The sequence below is a fragment of the Dreissena polymorpha genome, chromosome 3 (assembly GCF_020536995.1).
Source record: "Dreissena polymorpha isolate Duluth1 chromosome 3, UMN_Dpol_1.0, whole genome shotgun sequence".
Lineage (NCBI taxonomy): Eukaryota > Metazoa > Mollusca > Bivalvia > Myida > Dreissenidae > Dreissena > Dreissena polymorpha.
The window spans coordinates 10,907,626-10,930,829 of NC_068357.1; the positions used below are offsets into that span (position 1 = coordinate 10,907,626).

At 32.9% G+C, this 23,204-nt stretch overlaps 1 protein-coding gene across 1 annotated transcript in view; it reads right to left on the reverse strand.

The window, feature by feature from the left end:
* Positions 1-2,004: 2,004 nt before the first annotated feature.
* The window catches only part of LOC127872978 (uncharacterized), a 58,679-nt gene continuing 37,479 nt past the window's right edge, over positions 2,005-23,204 (reverse strand). Inside the window, exons 66-98 of the mRNA XM_052416501.1 lie at positions 21,172-21,291; positions 20,682-20,850; positions 20,157-20,315; positions 19,911-19,957; positions 19,736-19,758; positions 19,475-19,578; positions 18,667-18,807; positions 17,052-17,098; positions 16,691-16,807; positions 16,239-16,346; positions 15,835-15,942; positions 15,187-15,303; positions 14,395-14,508; positions 13,895-14,020; positions 13,349-13,462; positions 12,808-12,851; positions 12,506-12,609; positions 11,970-12,149; positions 11,817-11,848; positions 11,627-11,640; positions 11,131-11,261; positions 10,603-10,746; positions 7,464-7,516; positions 7,059-7,175; positions 6,731-6,818; positions 6,217-6,366; positions 5,968-6,016; positions 5,649-5,749; positions 4,416-4,577; positions 3,684-3,721; positions 3,243-3,278; positions 2,828-2,841; positions 2,005-2,563 (exon numbers count right to left, since the gene is read on the reverse strand). Coding sequence (XP_052272461.1) covers positions 2,225-2,563; positions 2,828-2,841; positions 3,243-3,278; positions 3,684-3,721; positions 4,416-4,577; positions 5,649-5,749; positions 5,968-6,016; positions 6,217-6,366; positions 6,731-6,818; positions 7,059-7,175; positions 7,464-7,516; positions 10,603-10,746; positions 11,131-11,261; positions 11,627-11,640; positions 11,817-11,848; positions 11,970-12,149; positions 12,506-12,609; positions 12,808-12,851; positions 13,349-13,462; positions 13,895-14,020; positions 14,395-14,508; positions 15,187-15,303; positions 15,835-15,942; positions 16,239-16,346; positions 16,691-16,807; positions 17,052-17,098; positions 18,667-18,807; positions 19,475-19,578; positions 19,736-19,758; positions 19,911-19,957; positions 20,157-20,315; positions 20,682-20,850; positions 21,172-21,291 — 3,410 coding nt within the window. The 3' untranslated portion in view covers positions 2,005-2,224. The remainder of the gene's footprint in view (positions 2,564-2,827; positions 2,842-3,242; positions 3,279-3,683; positions 3,722-4,415; positions 4,578-5,648; positions 5,750-5,967; positions 6,017-6,216; positions 6,367-6,730; positions 6,819-7,058; positions 7,176-7,463; positions 7,517-10,602; positions 10,747-11,130; positions 11,262-11,626; positions 11,641-11,816; positions 11,849-11,969; positions 12,150-12,505; positions 12,610-12,807; positions 12,852-13,348; positions 13,463-13,894; positions 14,021-14,394; positions 14,509-15,186; positions 15,304-15,834; positions 15,943-16,238; positions 16,347-16,690; positions 16,808-17,051; positions 17,099-18,666; positions 18,808-19,474; positions 19,579-19,735; positions 19,759-19,910; positions 19,958-20,156; positions 20,316-20,681; positions 20,851-21,171; positions 21,292-23,204) is intronic.

Consider the following 23,204-nt stretch of genomic DNA (forward strand, 5'->3'; position numbering starts at 1 on the left):
TATATGAAATACTGTCATAAGAAAAATTCGTTGACAATTATTGATATTCAGCAACTCGAAATTTACCCTTGTTTAAAGCATGTTCGATTAAGATTGGCAATAGGTATTTAAAGTGAAAGTTTATAGTTAAATATTATGCCATATTGTGTTTTTTTTTATTTGTGAATGTAATTACTAAAGTATATATTGTTGATCAAACTGTGTACTAATGCAATGTACATTAACGGTAATATTAACATATGATTTATGTGTTTGTATTTTGAATTAAGAAGAAATCCATCTATAGAATAAATAAGTTTTGAAAACTGTTCTTGTTGCGCTAAAGTTGCTATGATTCTAAACATCATGTTTACAATTATAAACCGCCTTTGAATGAGCAGCTATTTTATCGTTTTTAAATAACATTTTTGGCCTTGTGGCGTGGATGTTCTAGTGTTACGCTCCACCACATGTTAGCATATTTTTACACAGCTCCTATTAGTATAATTCGAACGAATGTGGCCAAAAGTCCAACATGTAAGATATACCAGTGTTGCATACCCTGCGTCTGTTAACAATTTGTTCGATGTTATTACAAACAAACTAAACTATATCGACTGAAGTATCAAAATTTTATGAGTTTCTATAAATGCGAAAGCCAATAACATCTGTGGAATAAATCAAGGACGTAAAATAGATATATCCCATCGGAAGAACGGATGCTATTTCAGTATGGATTAAAATATTTTCGTTTGAGAGGGATTTTAAATATTTTAACACATATAACAACGTAACGATCTAGACTAATTTTATTTATAGAAAATAACACGTCCGATATATAAATGTATCAATATGCATTTTACGACTTATAGACATTCAACATCTTTCAGGAAGCTTTTTGAAACAATTGAAAAAATTAAAAACATATAAGAAAACATTAAAACAGTTATATAAGCTGTGTACATATATTTACATAAAACAGAGGCACCAGATAAAAAATTGATTCAATATTTATTTATAAAAATAAATAACATCCTATATAAACTATTATATATGTTTAAATACACAACAAAAATTTGTTTCGAATATACACCAAGTGTGTCGCGTCATTACATTCCAGAATTTTACAACGACAAGTGTTATTGTTTTAAAATCTAAATACATTATCAAAAGAAAAGTTTGTATGAATATCCGCTTGTCCATTTTATTGCTTAGTGCAATTTTAATTACACTTGTCGTGAAAGTTATTATAGTTATATATAGTTATTAAACGTTTCCTATTGGATTATTTTTACATCTGGAAAACATGCAAGTTAGTATCAAGCCCTTTTCTGAAATGTTTAAGCTACCCATATGCAATAAATACATATTTTAGTTAAACAAAATGCCCTAACTAAAAAAACTTGAGATTTGGCGTCACTTAAATTCACGGAAGAAAGGTTTAATGTTTTTGAATTCGTAAAGCACTTTTTGGGAAGCTGCACTACATAAACGCTGTTATCTTCCTTACAGTGCAATTGTTTTAGTTTAGCATGGAAACGTGTTATGCAGAGATCTACACTCACTCTACACTCTACACATTAAGTGTGTCAATGTTGTTACAAAAGTTTGCAATACGAAGATGGTACAAGTTGAAATGAACACATACATTCCAATTCACTAAGTTTTAATCATATACTATCGAAGTTTCCGCAATCCTGTGATATTTAAGTATATACATATGTTTTTCAACCGTATCGTGACTTATGCATTCTTCATCGATTAAGAATATTTATGTATAAACATGAACACTTTGAGAATTTAATCGGTAGCATATTCTGCTTTTTACCAATGTCACGACCATATGTATGCGAATAAACGTATTTAGTAAAAAATGATGTCACATCAGGGATCAACATTTGTAGGTAACGTGCACGTAGATGACTTCGCTGAAATGTAATGAAGTGTAATAACGTTCTTTTTCTCTAAATAGATCAACGATTCTTACGGCATGGGTAATCCTTCATTGTAGCACAAACACTATCATAATGCTGTAAAATCCGTTTAATAAAGTTCAAATTTATTATCATGCATGAACAATAAACAATAGTCTTGAAAAATAAAAAGTAAAACATATAATAATAGTCAATAACCATGTTTGAATAACGACTGCAGTTAACATCAAATACATAAAGATTGAATTAAGTATATAATAATGGCATTAACGAGGATTGAATCCTCTGGCATGACCGTTCAAGAAATTATTCTAGAAGTCTAACTGTGGCCGAGCCTGTCGACGCGCCAAAGTAGGCGTGACCTTTTGCGTGGGGAACAACCTTGACGGCGGTCGAGACATCGGAAGTGGTTTCTTGTACACTACATCAATGGTTTCCGAGTCACCATTTCCTTTGATCTTCTTGATCGCCAGATAGATAATCACGCCTACCACCATCGCTCCAGCCATTCCACCGGCCCCGACACCAGCAGCCTTGTGCAAGGAATCGCTTGGTGGCACAGGTTTCCTCTTAATGATCTCCACAGGGGTTTTGTTGTCCTTGTCTATCGTACACACGCAGCTCACAAGGCCCGTCTTGACTTGTTTCTTCTGTAAAGGTAATCGAGTTACTCGATATAATTTTTTAATTCGTAACGATAATAAACAAGCAATTGCGTGTTCATTTGTTGTTAATTGTAGATCGAAATAAGATCTAAGCGTTCGATGCATATAACGGCAGTTACATAATAAATATTTAAATTTATAGAATCCCATTAACACCATCTCCAATGTTAAAATGTAATTGAGGCGATTGATTCTATTCAATATATGTACATGCAGTTGTATATGATTTATAGTAAAATAGGTATTTACCGCTCGCGTTCCCGCTGAAAAATCAATACATAACATTTGCTTTAATTGAAAACACATATCACTAAAATCTACACTGAACTCAAAAGAGTCAGTGACATAAACGAAATATATATTGAAGACGAGCCTTTCATACATAGTACTTCTCATTAACAAATATCAGCATGTCAAATGTGTATCGCAAGACAAAATGTAAACTAGAAATACCTAGTATAATTAATTTCATTTCGAACATATATCTAAACGAAAACACGCAGAAAAGTGTATTCAAAAAATGGTAAAATATGTCTCGTTTGTATAATGCATGCGATTGCTGGTGGTGCCTCGGGACTTAATCCGTATTGATATGTCCAATCACAATCAAGGTTAATATAGCATTTTGGGATCAAATCATGCCAATTTAACACAACCTACTCACCCTCCTTCTCGTTAGCACACTTCGTATTGCCCGGAACTGAAATAGTTACACGGAATAACTGCGTAATACATATAAACAGATAGTAAAATAAATAGCTAAACTATATTTACAAAATGTACACAAACATGTATGACATCATTTATCAGCTTCAATGTACGTTTTGTATAATTACAACAGCAAAGAATACGTGGTTAAAATCTTAAGCAGCTATTGACGATTGTTAACCCTTTGCATGCTGGAAAATTTGCCGTCTGCTAAAATGTCGTCTGCAGAATTTCTAAAATTAGCATTTTCTTCGATTTTTTTCAAAGAATACTATCAGAATAGCAAACAGTTTGGATCCTGATGAGACTCCACGTTCTGTGGCGTCTCATCTGGATCCAAACTGTTTGCAAAGGCCTTCACAATTCGGTTCCCGCACTGCAAGGGTTAAGTACTGACCAGATGTGGAGACCGTTGTGTTCATGCAGACCACGTTTCTGAAATTATTCACATCATACGATAATTCGAAATAAACTAACACCATGAACACTGTATGAGTTAAGCGTTAAATAATATTAGACGAATTCGTTTACGTTTGATCCTTGCTTAATGCGTCATTACACAAAATCGTAAATCAACTTGGGACATATCATTTAGTAGCTAATTGACATTGTTTGATATACAATCATGATACTTTTCAAAATCAATCTCATCAGATCACAAAACAGCAACCTGTTCAGGTTGTGTAAAATGCGTTCTTTTTATATCGCGCGAACCCATCTCACACTTGAAGTTTATGCAACGTTGTTTTACGTATTGATATTCAAATACACACAGCATGGACGCGCATATTAGCAGGTTTATTTGGCTTGCTTGAAATGCTGCTGTGTCGTAAAACATTAAACCATATTTAAAATTAAGATGAAGTTATATAGCAACACAAGGTAAATTTCCATTCCGGCTCTCATCTACGTTTCATAAGTAAGGGTTTAACGTTTATTTTGCATGAAGTTTTATCACACCAACAAGCATTCACGGCTAACGACCATAGTAGTTATTCGATTTGTCAATCATCATTTAATCTTGAAATGAACATGTTTTACAGACACGTTTTCAAATTATGTTTAAGCTAACAAAGAACATGTGTTGTACATTATATGTTAAAGGAACACAATTCGAAAAATGCCATACCCATCGGTATCTGTTATACACAGTTTTTGCGGCGATTCATTTGGTGTAAATGCAGATACTACTGCCATGCAATGAGGGCTGGTACCGTTCTGTGAAATCAGCTCGTTGTCGAAGATGTGAACTTGCTCAAGTGTACTGTCGCGGTGCACGGACAATTCTGGGCTGTTCATAATGAAAAATACAACGATTAGGTATCTCATTGAATGTTTGAACCAATACTTTGGCAACATTTTTTTATAAGAAACAAATTAAATGTGGGCGAATGTCAAAACATCGACTGGCTTTTTGTCCCAGTACACATCGTTTGTAAATAACATTAAAATGATCAATCCAAAGTATTAGTCGTTTTTTTTAAAAGTCCCATGCCAACACAAAACAGGAAGACCCTTATCAAAAACTTTGCCACTAGACAAATCAGTATGTCAACCATTATATAACTATTCTTTATGAATTCGAGGCTCGTCATGTTATGACCAGTCCTTGTAACAAGCATTGAACCAAATCCGCAGCTATGAAAGACTAGAAGAAGACCTGAAGGAAAGGACGGCCTTGGCACTTTACAGCGCTGTAAATGGTTAAGGCTACGTTTTAGCAAACTGAATTAACATTCCAAATAATAAGTGAACATATAAATGATAATCATAGTATTTATACTAGATCGCCCAAATGAACAATTTGGACTTTATCTGTACATTTTAAATACAGATTTCGGCATTCTCACATATTTTTCCTAGAATAACAATTTTATTTTCATATTTTTTGTTTTTAATTAACACATTTCAAGTTGAGAAAAAAATGTTTTTTTGGACATGGGTATTTCGAATACACTTATATATAAAACGTATATTGTAACGAAACAGTCATTTCTTAAGTACAAAACTGTTGTCCTTTTGTGTCAGGGATTGCTTTTAGAAATGTTGCCCTCCGTCTCCGTTCAAAATTAATCCCCTTCTCATAGGGTTTGACTATGTCAAATACCCTCAGAATAAGTGTACGTTGTATCGATCTTTCTATTCATGTATATAATCTTAATATTTTGAAATCAGACCGCCATGTGACATTTAAATAGTATCGTCTTACAGTCCTCAAGTTTGATTCCAAACGTCATTTACTTACATGAATACCGATCAGATACACTGAATTTATCAAAACAGTACATGTCTACGTTATTTACACTACTCAAATATTGCCCGCATTCGGCATGGGATAATAAGGTATGTATTTTATACAAACCAGGTTCCATTTTGAAGCGGCTTTGTTGTTACGACTATTGTGTTACATTCACCACGGCCTCCGTCAGGTGTTGTGCAGTTAAGAACTGGAATTACGCCCATCTGTAAGCGCATATATCGAATTACAATTAAATGAAATACACAATATGTTTAACAACTAACGTATATATGTTTATAATAAAAAACAAATGCATGTAAGAAAATCTACATAGTGGCAACAAATAAGACGGTTACATATGTCCAATCATCCACTTATACGGGAAGACTTTTCACAGTACACATGCAAGTGTATGGCAATTTAAAACACATATACATATTACCTCCGTTGGAGAGTAAATGACACGTGAACATGCAGACACAGCACATTCCCTGAAAAACAGATAGTATAAATAAAACTAGGTCAGCAAATAATCTAGCTAATTGTTTCGGACTGCGCGCCTTAAAACAGCTGCAGTCCGGTTAAATTATAAACCCCCGCATTGAACGTGAAATGAAACAATTGCTTTTACACACTAAATAACATTCACATTTATAATTTCAACCAAAGCGTATATTTACTGTGCATATACCTTGACGTTCCGCGGGCGCTGATGTTAAAACACACTTCTGCAGGAGCCAGCGATTGCGGTATATCAACACTAATTGTATACGCTGAACCATAACCCTGAATGACGGGCATCGTATTGCCAGATTTCACATTAACCATTGGCCGTGATTGACTGAAACAGCGCATCATGCATTATTTATATCTGGAACATATTTGCTGAAATTCCTTCACCTATTTTAAGTTAACAAGTTTAATATCATGGCCTTCCTTTCCTTAAAATTAAGAGTTACATAAATAAATATTGACAGTTTTCGTAAAATGCTCTTGATGGTATAACGCTGTAGTTTTATCTAAAATAAAACACTCTTTCCTGTCCGAGATGTTTATTTACCCCGCGATAATTAAGATTTTGGATTTTAACATTACAAAATATGTTCCATAATTCTGTTTAACAACCATGATGTCGCCAATGGTGAAGGCAGTTTAATCTGCAATACAAATACGATCTTGTGTTAACTTGATAAAATACACGATACCTTCCGGTAACAAGAATATCCACAACACACGTAGAGTGACCGCATGTTATGCTTGATGGAACAGAGCTGATCTCACATTCTTCAATATCTGGAATATATATACATGTTTTATCTTATATTTATAGCAGAGTTTTTATAGCAGAAAAAAACGTATGCTTTATTATAAAGTTGGGCATTTTATTTAACTTAAATGAAAACACTTTAAGTGAAAAAGGAACAATAGCGGACATGCTTGTGTTCAATATTTGAAATTAATTTTTAGAACATGACTGAAATAAGTTTCTGACAGAAACATTATATTAAATAACATTATACAAATTATAATTACTTTTCTCACACGATTGTCCCGTAAATCCAGGCTTACATCGGCAACTTGCAGTACCATTTGGGGATTTACAAACTCCATTGGTACAATGAAGTTTGCTGCAAGGTCCTGAATTCTCAGCTTAAATGCCGGTAAAAATAACTGATTATTATATGCTATCAACATGGAACCACATTATATTGCATTTTGCATTAGATGTAATTATACATTGAATGTCTTTAATTGATAAATATTGTTTTACAAATAATAAATTACTGTGAGTACATATTTATTTACACTCTGATACATTACAACAACATATTATATATGTTAAACATGCTTTTACTTATACGTTGATATTATTATCTTTAATATATCCATGCAAAGCATATTAATACTTAAATAGTCTATATATCATGCTTAATATACCTATAGCCTCCTTTGAGTTGACATTTACATTGGTGCAATGCCGATCGGAGAAACTGTAACATGTGTGAAAAATTTCTATATACCAATTGTATTGATTTAGTGACATATATAGAATAACAGGTTACTGCCTGATCGTTTTGTAATATATCAGGCGAGGCTTAGAATAAAATAACGGCGAGGCCTGTCGTTATTTTATTCGTGCCTAGCCTGATACATTACAAAACGATCAGGCAGTAACCTGTTTTTCTGTTTATCACACCTCTGACACCACTCACCCCGTTTTTCAAGAAATAATGAAAAATAATCGCTACGCCCTGGAGCCACTGCATTTGTTTATCGCGTATGAATCTTTCTAAAAATAGGCATTGTTCCGTAACACGAAAGGTAGCGCCATTTAATGTAATTTAATAACGCTATTTCTTTCTCGTTCTTCTTTAATTCTGCAACAAACCTTTAAGCAGCAATACTTTATTACACAAAATGAAAGCATACATTATACATTTTAAAGGCAAAACTTAATAACCGTTGTAAACTGTCAAGGCCAGTGCAGTCGCTCACGTCTTCGCAGTGTGTCAATACGTGTAAAGAAATGAATGATGTTTTTATTAGAATTTGGAATATATACTGCGCCTTTGCTTTACTGTTGCGGTTGTTCGTAGATATTGAGGTTCTTCACGTTAAGTACAGCTCCAAAACGTGTCATTTATTTGATTTTTGCCAGGAAACTGTGCTTGTAAAACTGCCAGGTGGGTGGGGTGAGAAATGTTCATTTCGGAAGTGTTGACTGAAGTGCATGAAACAGATGGAGTTGCAGTAGAACATGTTGCCAAAAGGTTTGAACATCTGTTTTGTGTTTGTTCGGAAATTTGACTGTAATTGGTTATGGACTGTTCGTTTTTGTGTCCTGTTATTTGAATGATTTCGGTGGGTGCGATATTGGAATCCCGTAGTTTTTGAGCAAGGTGTTTTCTAGCAGAATGATTACTTATGTTTTTTTTTCAAAACCGGCCTCGTTTGCCATAGTTTTCAACATATTGGCATTTTTTTTCACCAATTTTCTTCCGTGATTAAACAGTGATTTAAAATACATTTTTCTTGTTTTTTTTTGTTTTTTTTTTCTGCTTTGCTTTCAGGCAGTCACGAGTGAGGGAAAATCTGGACCACTACTCCGGAAGATAGAGTATGGGTACTTTGCTCTTTGAAGTTTCCGTCAATGCTTCCCACGATGCTACGCAATGTGACAGACTCGTATTCATCTTCATCATTCTTGCGAATGGAGAGCAGATATGTGGAAAGATATTCATCTAGTTGGTCGACTGATAAATTGTGGATGGCCTTCGTTCGCCTTTCTTAGCAAGATATTTTTGAAATCGACTGACATCTGCCAGTGTTTTCCAGATAGTGTTTTTGTTATCTTCTGCTTCAATTAATTTGTGTACATCTTCGGTTGTTATTTCTATGGCGTCTGATATGTTTTCACTGTTCTCAGTTTTTGATTTTATTTCAGTGAGGGATTCTCAATAACTTTTATTTAAATTGACATTTGCATTCGTGATTTCATCAAATGGTTCATTAAACACACTCGGATTTATTCCAAACTGATTGGCAAAGTCTTTCTCAGACATAACAACTTCCTCCATAAAACCGTCCCAAACAATGTCAAACTTACCTCCATCCACAAAGTCTGACATGGTAATGTTTATTTATTGTATTTATATATGTTTGTTTATGTTTAAGTCATTATTTTCAAAAGAAATTAGCTTTTAACGAGTCTTATCAAACACAATTCATGTGGAAAAATTGGCAAACTGTAGAAGACGACAAATGTAACCTTAATAATAGTTTATGATTTAAAATTATTTCTTTATGAAATGCATATTACATTGGGTTTTATTGTGAAGTGTGTTACTATTTTATTTTATACTATTTTTACTGCTTTTTATTGTTTGTTTTATTTGTTTGGTCTGTTAATATTAAGTGCTGAACGTTTGACATAACCTTTAACCTTTGATATTTGCATATGAAGGCGTGTCAAAAAAGTAGTCCGTTTGTTACATGACGTCATCAGCATGTACATATTCATTATTAATATTTGTAAAATACCTTGTTTATGTTTTTGTTGTTGTGGATCAAATGTAATACATACTGGTATCAAATTGTTTGTTTTGATAAATCTTATTCAGTTTTACAATAAAACAAAACATTGTACTTAAGTCTTAGTAGCCACCACACATGACTGATATATGAACTTCCTGTTGACCGTGATATAAAAAAAGATATCAGGCAACAGGATTAAGCAGATATCAATGTAGTGGTATGATAAATAGTAATTAATACAATACCTATTACCAGATTAATGGCACCTTTTCACAGATTTTTGCATGTATTGCAATTGCCATTAAAAGCTTTATATTGATTAATGTAAACATTTGATCTAAAACGCTCCAGTAAAAACAAGAATAAAATTAAAGAAGGAAATAAGTAACCGTCAACTGGACTCGAACCACTAACCCCTGAATTGAAAGTCTAACGCTTAGACCACTCGGCTATCCGTATTCATACAATGAGAATGTATTTTATTATGTATATAACAATCCTCGAAGTGTCACAAAGTATAACGACAACAACAGAACTCCCCAAATTATTCAATCGTTTCGCGTTGCAACGCTTAATAATTTTCAGGTTGTTCAATCGTCAAAAGATGCATATGATGGGTATTTTAAAGCATGGAAAATGTTCAGTATCACTGTTTCCTAACAGATATTTGCGAATATTAAACAATTGTTTAAAATGTTGTCGATTTACCTAAACGTGAGAAGGTCCCTTTAAAGTATCAAATGTAATATAGCTGAATCATATCGTTCTATTCTAAAATAAAGCGATCAAATAATAAATTAATTTAGTGACACATGTTATTTAATTTATATTACCAGATTGAGGTGTCAAATGTAACATTGCGATGCATACCGCTCAATTCTGAAATAAAGCCCAGTTTTCCGTATAAACACAGTTAAAAAACTACAAATTAATACAAAAACAAAAAAACAACAATATCATTAAACGAAGTTTCGTGTATCATATATCATGCTGGTTAACAAATATGAACAGTACATGTTTACTACAAATATAATTCGAATACCTGAAGCATAATTGAACCTTCGTCCCATTCAAAGAAGCAGCTGGAGTGAAGACAACATCATATTTGCATGTAGCGTTATCAACAGTAGGAACCAAATTAACCATTGTGTTGTCGGGCGTAATTTCCGGCGTCATGGATGCGTTACTATGGGATACAAATATATTTATTTGGTATAATATTATTTTCAATGACATTGCTAAAATAACCATAAGTAATGAAATAATGTAGGAGTACTTACTGCCATTTTACGTATGCATTTATTTGCAAAGGAAGGGTTCATGCGCTACCTAACCTAAACATTTAATAGATATACCATGTCTATGTTTACTATTTTTAGAACAGTTAAATGTCCTTGTAACCCTACCAAAACTATAACTAAAGCTTTTGGTAAGAGACGCAATTCAAGTCGATGTGTATTCTGTATTCCAACTTTCCATATGGCAGTTATGTGTGAGGATAAATTGAATATAACGAGTAATATTTACATATATTTCCTTATTGTTTTACAATTTAATATATGAACAGTACCATTGACCACCCGGGGGTTTCTTCGTTTCAATTATGTACAGGCAAGGTTTTCCCACCGGACATGCCATTGTGGAGTTGTTTGGCATTGTAGGTGGCTGCACAAAACTGCTATTGCCAGGATTATGTGAGTTCTGCAAGGAATATTTGCATTTTAAAGGTTATATTTACGCGAAAAGATATCAAATTAAAACAGTTTTTTTATAGAAATAAGTGTGAACCGGAAGAATTCAAGGATTACACATTTTATTCAGGTTAATACATAGAAGTATGCACACAAGCTCAGTAGCAAGGTATTTAATTTTGTTTTTAATTTGATTAAATATGAATGTTGTAAATAATGATACAATTCGAATAAGCAAGCACAAAGAATTAACAAAGACTATTTTAAGTTGGCAATATTGCTATCCATGACAATACTGATGCCTTGCACTAAATTCTACTTCCCGCATAACATTCCTACTTTCTAAATTCGCAAGCTAAAAGCATGTGAACTCACCGGAATGAAGGACTCTACAAAAAAGAATACAGTAGCAGTTTGTATTAAATTTATTTTGTCATCACAAAATACCAGATTATTATTACAAACATTGTATCTCAAGTGTATTCCATTTACTCGTATAAAGAGGGTAAACACATATATTTGTTTTTAGAGAGATCAATATGAAACAATATATCAAAGTACATACCGATTTGGTAGCAAAGTTCGTCGGCGTTTACACTGCAAAGTAACAAAATAATTAAAAAATATGCTTTCCACATATAATATGATCATTTAAAATACTTGAGAATAGTAATATGTGCATGATAAAAATATATATAAAATAACAGCAGTGACAAACCTGTGATAGTCAGATGTCTGCACGCAATACTTAAAAATGCCCACGTATGTTGCCTTGACCGATATAAAGGCGTCGTACGAACATTTACCATTGTTGCTGCAATTTGGCGGGTAACTTAGCGTTGATTTCGGCTGGTGGACTATCAGTCCAGGCGAGTAGTAACCAGTCAGTAGTACTGGTCTGTAATGAAGTAATACATAATGATGAAATTCGTATTTATAGAACACAATGTCAATTAACATTGCAGTAGTTGCATTAAAATGTAACTCCCTTTTACTAATTTAATATTTATATAAAACTGTACACGATTTGATTTCATAAAAGAGTAGAGTGCACGGCATTACATTGTTAACAGAACTATATTCCGTATAAATATATCATTTACACGACTTAAATTGTTTACGGAATATAAAAACATACTTGGTCACAGACTTATTCCGTTTTATAAAAGAAGCTGCAAGAAATGTTTTTTTCGGGATATGTTTTAAGATCGAATCTAAAGAGATGAATTGACTCAGTCAGCCGGCACAACTTACGGTGTATTAGGGTCTCCATCTACTGGCAGTACAATTGCACATGGCGCGTTCACCTGACATCGAATGATCTCCGGAATCGTGAATTCCGTAAACCGAGGAGGGTTCTATTGGCAATCGATAACATTTAAAAGCATTATAAGTGTCTGTTGATTTTGTTTATATTATATTTCTGGATAAATGCCTGATAAGAACGTATCTGTTTGTTATGGAACTATTTTCTTTTGGTATGTTCATAGAAAGTAAATAAAAAGCTTTGTTTGTTTAAAAATAAATTTCAAGAGAACAATTAAATTGGTTTTTACCGGATTGTTTGGTGTCCTTGGTTCATTCAAGGATCCGCCTAAATCTGTTAATATAATAAGAATTAAATCCAAACAAGATACTACCATTACCATGTCAAAAAACGGATAAGAACATTCTCAATCTATATTCAGATTTATAAAAGAGCAACAGACGAATGCTGAGGAATCATTAAAAACTAGGACCTGATATACATTCTGTATTGGAAATGTCATAGATGAATACACAGTATTCAATCATTTTATTTACTTCACATTGTATCATTCCATGGGTATATGCAATATACAATTAAAACTTTTCCAAGCTGATTGTATGGCATTCTTCAATTTGTGGTAGCACTGTATGGTATTCTGGTTTACTATGTTTTATTTAACGTTTGAACATATCATACCATATCGGTAGTCTGATATGCCATTTGTTTGTGGAATATATGTTTGAAAGAAAAAATCAACAAAAATTGTAAGGTTGATAAGTAAACAAAGTTTGGCCACGATCATTTCCATTTCTTTTTTAATGCAATAAAAGTTGAACTATCCCGCCTACCTAATTCGCATTGAAGGCCGGGGTGGTTAGGTGGACATGCGCACTTAAATCCGTTAGCCACTTTTGTACATATAGCACCATTTTTACATGGCCCAGATGCACATTTGTTTGTTTCTAAAATAAAAAAAATCACGCAAGCTGATATATGGTTATAGTGAACCTTTCATGACTAAGTCTTTGTAAAAACCACGTCTATTAAACGTAACAGGTTACAATATATACTGAAAACGCACAATCCGCAATAGTTAATGTGCTAGATGACTTAATCAGTCAAACCATTTAGAAAGTATTAACAACCAAATCAAACACAGCAAGAGTATACAGTGTATTTACGATCTTTAGCTATAAAAATGTGGAAATAATTTTAACGCAAACAATAAATAGAAACACTTTGGTGTATATTAGCATAAATCCGTATAGACTAAACTAACGATTCATGCATTCATTCAGGAGAAGATATTAGAACATATATGCAAATAAAAAAACAATCACAACAATACAAGAAAACAACAACAGACAACAGAACTGATATGTATGGAATATTACCGTTTTGACAGTTGTAACCTGTGTAACCTGGCCTGCATATGCACGAATAACTGTTTGATCCATCAATACAGGTGGCGTTGTTCTGACACGGATTAGACACGCATTCGTCGATTGCTTGTGCATTCCCTATAAGACATGTACGTGTGTGTATAAAGTGAATGCACACTCTTTCTAGTAATGGGCTTCTTTTCAGCGAAAATAGGCGTTATACCAATACAAAGTTTTCCTAATTATGCTAATTAGTGACACGTACATATTTTAAAGCTTACATGACCAGGCAGATATTAAAATTCAGACACACTTCATACTGAAACTCACTATACTACATCATAATGAACTATTATGATAAAACTATTATGTAAAAACAAAGCAATTGAATACATAAAACACACTTGAAATCAATAGTATTTAAAATGTAAACATACATCTTGTTCGAATATTATCATTAATGTTGCGATGGAGTTTAGTTCTAAAAAGCGTATATTTGAATAAAAATGTACATGTGTCGCAGCGGCCCCCTTCCCAGCCAAGAATGCACTTGCATGTGTATGAGTTGACACCATCTATACATGTACCGCCATTGTTACAGGGTGAACTTATGCAGTCGTCTATATCTGAAGGAACATATACACACGTCACTATTCTAACAGTTTAATGCGTTCACATCTTTTCAAATTATACTTAACTGTTATTTACTGCTTATATATAAATACATTATTTCAGCTTTCAAATCCAACACCAACACTTCCATCTTTTAAAACAACACACATTTTCTTATACCAATTATACCATTACGATTACAATTATCACTAATATATAATAATTATAACTTATATAACACTTCTTCTTTTATAAATGCATGAAAAATATAACGATAACTTATTTCGATCACTCATCAACACAAATCATACCACGATAACCCATAGGTTTAATGGCTTTTCATTTTTTGTTCAATGATTTAGGCTACTGATTTTAACACACTAACTTAAACGTTACCAAGAGGGTATTTACAATATATTAAGCCCACAGACTTATTGCATGCTGCTCCGTTCTGGGATGGATAAGATGAGCATTCGTCAATATTTACAAAACAATATTGTTATCAACGTTACACGCAAAATATTGTTGCTTCACTATATAAACTTAATGTATGTAATCTTTCTTTTCTTCATTATATACTATTTATCTTTTTTGAAATGGATCATGCATATCATGTTGTAATCGTGTTCTACGTTGCAATTAGAAATGCAATAACATCGTTAATTTAATCTGTAATGATAAAAAGTATATACCTCTTTCACAATAGCTTCCTTGAAATCCTGTCCCGTTGCAATTGCAAGTATAGTTGTTTATTCCATCAATGCATGTACCATGTTTACAGTTGTTTTGTGGGTTGCATTCATTTGGATCTAAATTGTTCAAATGTTATAACCAGGTGATCGACAAGGGTCAATATCGGTTTGAAACACAAACCAAGTTGTTTTGAAACACAGAAATAATTACAACTAAATCTGTATTATGTAACACGCAGGAATAGTATATTTATGGGTTGTTTCGCACAATTTAAAGTGGATTGCGTTGCTTTTTGCAAGCCCAAAGTTAACTTGGAATAAAAAAATACATGCAATTTGCGAGTGTGATAGAATCCCTAGGAATTCCACAACCATGATATAGTTCATTTATACTGTACAGTTAATGTTAACAATACAAATAACTTAACATATCCCCTCCACAGATAATACATGATGCAAAAACAATGAACACAAACACAGTATTCTATTATAGAATTGTTCACAGATCATCATGATATCAGTTTGATCTGAGCATTAATGTAACCATAAATATCAGGGATTGTGTGTCGTCATGGAAATATCCGGGGATCTAAGGCCATTGGACACGATTATTTTTTTTAAATATTCTGAATTAATATAACTACTTACTTATGCTACAGTTTGAACCGGTATACCCAGGGACACATTCACACGTGTAGGAGTTGACAGACTGACGACATGTCCCGCCGTTTTTGCATGGGGAAGGATTACAGGCATCTACATTTAATTAAAAAAAAACAGTGAACATGACTATAAGTGAATTGCATGCTTAATTATATGCACAATTTCTAGATAGATTTGCAAACAAAAAATTAGCGAGTTGAATATTTAAAACTATCTTTGATACATAATTGTATGGCAATAGTCCGATTTTTTTTCAAAATCAAAATGTGATAACCTGATAAACACATAGAATGGTGTGTAGCACAATGTGCAACTTGATGGCTGAAAATAAATTGAAACAATATTAAGAAGCGTTTAAGGATTTAAAAACAATATGCACTTATAACTACCTATGCTACAGTTTGAACCGGTATATCCAGAGACACATTCACAAACGTAGGTGCTGACAGAATAACGACATGTCCCTCCATTTTGACACGGTGAAGGATTACAGACATCTAAATATTAAAAACAGAACAATTATCATGACAATAAGTATTCGGCATTCTTAGTATTATGCAGATTAAAACAAGATTTTTCAACACAAGAATCAACGCTTTAAGATATGGATCGTTAATCACGCATAATAATGTATGGGAAAGAACACATTTGGACTACACAATTTCAAAACGGTAATCGGGATTTTTATATAAAGGACAATGAGATCCGAAACAATGTCTGATCAGATGAACAGTGCAATCGATGAGTCTTAACGAACAGACATCATGAATCTAAACACTTTCAATGATAATTTCTTTAATAAATAGTGTTTATAACGGTAAATCGTGTCATATGCTTATACTTGATCCACAATCCTGGCCTGTAAATCCTGGTTCGCAAGTGCATTGAGGTCCACTTCCTCCTTTCGTGACGCATTTTCCACCATTTTTGCAATGAATCTTCTGACACGGTCCAAACTCTGAATTAGGTATAATACACAATTAAAGTTCAAATATGGGAGTATATGAACCATGACACTCTTGATATATTTTTGGCGATATAATCGTTTAATTCTCCCTTAGTATTTTATCGATACGACAATTTAAACACGACTAATTTTACTTATTTTCCAAAATTGTAAAATCATCAAACCAACCATCAAGATCAAAGCCAGTGTATATGATTTGCATACTAGAACAGTAACACTAATGTTAGTCAAATACCTGAGGAGTTCCGTACATCAACGAAGATATTGTGCTCGACGCCTTGGCTGAAAATTACACGGTACTATAATCAAATCATAAACATACAGCTTTTTACATGTAAATGTAATAACTTACATTCAATTTAATGAACATGTATAATATGCGATTTTCAAAACGTAAATATTGCCAAAATGATTCAACTTAAAACAGTTACTCGTTTACTGCATTACATGGATGGTCAGTTGTATTTAATGTCCAATTGTAATGATTATTATTGTATTTTAAATTAGAGCTTTGGACACTTAATTACAAACCATCTAGAACATTATGTCGCTTATGGGATATAAAGCTATAATTAAACATAACTATTACTGTCGTGGCTGAAAACACCGCGCACATTGCCTTAACACAGACAATTAACAGTTTAAAGAACCGGTTGTCCTACAATTCAAGCTTCCGATTTATGAAGTTCTATCTTGATATCCCATATACTATTCAAGATGTTGGATACAATTCGGCATGCGGTTTCAAATGGGAAATATATGGGATGGAATGGAAGCATGAGCTCCTGTTATAAATTATTGCACTTCACTTCATTCAAATCTCCATTTGCAATTTCAAGTTGACGCCTCGTATAGTTTTTAAAATATGCATTAAAAAATCAAAAAAATCACCACTATGCAAGATATTCTTAAAACAAAAATATATACATTGATCCGTAAAACAACTTCTCCTCCCATAAGCGAAAAAAACGCATTACATACTAGTCGCCGCACTCCAGTGCGACGCCAATGAAACCCATAAAAAAGGGTAATAACTTATTCAATATGGAATCAATAGTGATGGCTTTTGGTCTATGCACTGTCTTAAAATGAGATAAATATGTCTTTTAAGGTTTGAGCTGATACCTTTTTTAGTGTGCGAGGTATGCATCAATAATTTTAAAGCAAACATAAACATTTGACATACACTATATAATATGGAAGCAAGAATATCGTTCCACTGCACGTTTTTATTCTCTCAAACATATCGTACTGCCTCTGAAGTTTCATTTGATACCTGTTTTAGTTTTCCAAGTATATTCCGAGAAATATTAAGTAGAAAAGAACAATAATTATATTGTGTCTTTGTGTCGTATAAACGAATCTGCACTAAAACTAAATTTAGGTTCACATCGTACATGCATGACCAGTTGTCAAACGAAAGTACGGTTGATATTCAAATGCATGATTTTTTCTCTTCCCGTGATATTGTTTTAGTATGTTGATGCTGCATTAACAAATATAAGTGTATATAAAGTGAAAACACCAAAAATAAACAACGGTTGCGATAGACATCTACATGTATAAACTGCTAGATGCCCATAATATCACTTTAACAAATACACAAAAGTCAGCATCTCTTAACATATAAAAGCATATGCTACGTTGCATATTGCACTGATTGTAAATGTCATATTGTAACCGCTGAAGTTTTAGGTCAGTATTTTTTCACGATATTCTCTGGATAATAAATCCAGAAGCCGTTCGACGCCGACAGCCAAAGGACAACATAAAACCAGTATTACCAAACACCTTAAAACTTATCTGTCCTTATGGTGAACAATAATGCATGCAATGTTATTACATATTACCCTGACGTTAGACAAAGATCCACCAAGCCCTGTAATCCGTTTGTTGTATATCCTATGTCTGTTAAACATTCTCCGTTTGCATTATTGATTGGCACTATATAGGTGCTAGGAAGACTGTTGCTGCACTCACTTATTTGGTCACTGCAACATTACCACACAAATAACATACTTTCTGTTAGTGATAATGTCATGATTTTCTTTGCGGATTTAATTATAATAACCAGTGTACATTATAATCGTGTATTGTACGCTGTTCAGAAACCGGAACATTTGAATACTTATACAATGTGTAATACATACAATCAACAAATAGAACACCCTGCGATGTGTTGATTTGTTTGCAATAAACCGTTTCTATAATTTATTCGTTACAATTTTATTACAACGAATAAATATCGCCACAGCAATTCTATGTACTAAATGCTATTAAGACAGGTCGCCGTTACATTGTGGATATGATGTCCGCCTGGCGACCGGGAGGTGTTGGGTTGAACCCCACTGTGGGAGCGTTTTGTCGATCTCCCCAACATACACCATTACCGGTTCCTAGTCACAGGAAACGGACTCGGTAGCGTTTTAATAAGCATTGGACTTCCGACATAATGAAGCTAAAGTAAATTTGTTTAAACTAAATATTATTAAGAACACCTTCTGACCGATATCTACTCGTACAAATAACATAAGCATGTTGTATAATTTTATTGATATTGTCGAGCAACACAACCCGCGTTGAATGTTTAAGACACAAACAAAGGCTGTAGAACAGCGTTGATTGGTGCATAACAAAAACAACAGAAAAAGCACTAACCATGTGCCGTTGTTAAGAGGAGTTGCAATTGTAAAATGACATGTGGCGTTGGGAAGGCAAATAAACGTTGAATTTGCACTTGGCCGTAAAATGTTTGACGCAATCTGAAATGAGTGATTGATTTTATATTATTAATCTGGAGTAGGAAAAGTAACAAAAAAACTGGATTTTTTCATAAACTACGTATTAACAAAAATAAATATATGCTTATAAAAATATAAAGCGTTTATTGCATAATACAATATTTATTAATTTTCATACCGGACTTGCTGTGAAACTTGGATCTGAAACAATAAATAATAAAATAATAATGCTACTAAAAATAATCGAGTGTGATCAAATGTGAAATGTTTACATGTATAGAATTATTGCACAACCAGAATCGGTTATAAATATACCTAAACATTTAATTACATATACATACTATGAAGCTTACCGTTATGTTTCATGGTTACATCAAAGCAAATTTCATCTAGATTTATTCTGCAAGGAGAACACATGGAAAAAATCATAAAGTTGTTTATCAATATTTAACAACTGGTTAAATTGAAAACTAGTGCAGAATTAAAAAAATGTAGATACAAAATATCTTTTTTTTTTCTTAGGCAACTTGTTAAAGTACCGTATTTAATAGTCAAATTCACTTGACTTGGCATTTTAGTAGATAATTTATGTATTTTACCCTTCTTCGGTTCCATTCATTGTAGTTTGATAGCAACACTTAAAGGAGCCTGCGACTGCTCCTGTAAAGTTTGTCACCAGCTCATGATAATTGTTGTTTGTTGGATACGGCGTTTTGACGACGTTTGTAACATTTAGGTCGCAGAATCCCTTTATTGGTCTGAATATACAGCAACGTGAAGTGGTGATATCAAAACACATTGTCAATATTAAAACATAAGTACTTATTTAGGCAACAGGAAATACATTATTACTTAATGGTCTGAATTAAAATCATGTTAATCCTCCCCCCCCCACAAAAAAATGAGACAAAACTTAAAGACGCACCTACCTAACTGTATTAATATTATTTAGAAAGTAGTTGAAGATTGAACTTACACATTAGTAGCCCTTAAAAGATTCATCTATCTTTATGGTTAAAAGGTGCAAAAACTCAAACGACTTCTTAAAATATAGCAATAAATATGCATAAAATTTATATGTGATTTTAATTGTGCATTGTTTGCAACTAAAATTCAGTACTTACGGTTTTGACTCGAGTCCATAGTACGATATGGGAGCAATGCACACACGACCCTCAATACATTCTATTGTCTTAATAATTCCATGTGTAGAGTCGAAATGAGGCGTGTCCGTGGCGTTTGCAGATTGTGGTAAGTTAAAGACTCCAGGAAGGTCTTGTGTTGAATTGTACACTATTATTCCCGTAGAAAAAATATTTTTTTAAATGACTTCACTTGACGAGCAACATATAAAATATATTCGTATAACTAATAATAACTAATACTAAATAATAGCTGTTATAATCCTCAAACTTTTAATACGTGGAGTTCAAAGAATGAACAATAAGCGCAAGGAACTTCTGTTCAAGTAATTTAATAATACGACATATCGGGCGAAAACTATAATTTACATATGCAAGAGCATATAGATGTTAATAATTAATCGATGTAAGTTTATGAACACATACAACGACGTGAAGACTTAAAATGTAAAACAAATCGTTCGGTTCGTACCTTCTGAACAATTCTGGCCAACAAATCCTGGCTTACAAACACACGCACCAACTGGTAGCTGGTGGGAAGCTTTGCAGAAACCATTACCGGAACAAGTGATATTTTCACAGAGCAGGGCGACTTAAAATTGAACAAAGAACAGCATTTACAACTTTTTATAAAGTATAGAATTTCATACGAAACATATTGTGAATAACGGCGTCAGTAAATTAATGTTGGACCAGATACGCGCAACATTATTGTGTGGATGACATTTTGGTCTTTTCGTGAAGTTATATAACAGTTAAATTTTTGTATTGACGACATTCGGTTTCATTTTTTTGTGATGTGATATAACATTTATGTTGAAGTAAGGCCAACATTTTTTTTATAAATTGATTTACGGGATTTGTTTAGAAAAATAGGGTCGAGCGTTCGAAATAAAAAAAAATAAAAATGAAAGAACAAAAATCACAGAGTCGACAAAAAAAGTTTAAACTTGTCAATTCTTTTTTTAATTTTTATAAACCAATTTTTTACGTTACTTTTGCACTATATATTTTATTTATGAAAACAGTTAGTCACTAGAAGCACTTAAAATAGAGTTATTAATGTATTTTTCCAGAACATTTCTGTTCAATATTAATTCCTGTGGAATGTCTTCATTGTCTGCTATTGAATAAAATAGTGTACATTAAAACATTGTGAAAAGAAATCACTCAGTTGTAGTTTTTTTATCAAATAAAGTGTAATCTAGCAATCTTTTTTGTTTTATTGTTTAACGTCTTACTTCAAAACCTTTCTTGAGTAGAAATCTATGTTTGATACGAGTAATATTCATGAAAAAAGAGTCCAACACAATACAACTTTAAACTGTCAAATTGAACAGAACCTAAAAGGTCATTTACACAAACGCAACAGTAGAACACCATAATTATGTATGTTTATGACTAGACTGTTATATTCAGGTGGAACGCTTAACAGAATAACACCTTATTGGTGTTTTTCCCATTATGAGCAAAGGGGCATGGCGCCTTACTTTCAAAAAAGGCATTTAAACGCGCAGTTTATGCAAAAAAAAGAGCAAAAAACGTTCTGTGGATACCTGGTTTTGAGAGAAACATTTAATCGCATTAGAGGCAGTTGTGGAAAAACATAACAATATAAACAAGCACATTTAATGGTTACTGAAGTATTTTACTAAATTTATTTAATATTAATATATGTTTCTTGCTATGTCTTCCATTAAAGGCCCATGCTGTTTCAGTAAACTGTAGAGCATGACAAACATAACAAAGCAATATATGTATATGAATCTGATTATAAACAGATCCACTAACATATAAATGAAACCATGTTCGTCTTATCCCATTTTCTAACAATAATCTTGTCGGATGTTTTAACTTTGCGAGTAAAATGAATGCAAACACTCGTTAAATATATCCACTGAGTAGATTTCTAATAAATATATTGTTGGTATCTAAAACGTTTTATGGATCGTTCGTTATCAATGCATTAATTTGCATTTCAGTAATCCCTCCTAAATGATCTTGTTAAAATAATGTAATCGACAGGTGCGCATCTCTACGTAAAATTGTATAATTTGTCCATCTAATACGCGATTCGCATTTAATTCAATATTCTTAATGTTTGACTTGACCTTGTCATTTTCGACAATTTCTATTTTGAAATAATGCCGTGGACGATGTTTATTATTATTGTCGTCAACCCATACTTTCGAGCACGCCATTTTGCATGCGCAAACGAAGTTTTTACTTAAACACGATTGAATTGATTTATTCTATTTTAAACAGCCAATGAAGTCTGCCGCTAGTAAAACAAACGGATGCGCTAAAACGCTTGCGAATATAAATTTTGATTGTTGTCGTCGACAGTTTAAATTTTTCATGCGGGACTTTAACACTGTCTGCGGAATTTATGAAAATAAAATTGCAGATTGACACTTTTATTTTATTTTAATTTGACATAAAATACGGTCGGCGGTCCCGTAAATCAATTTATTAAAAAGGTTGGCCTAACGCTTTTATTACAAT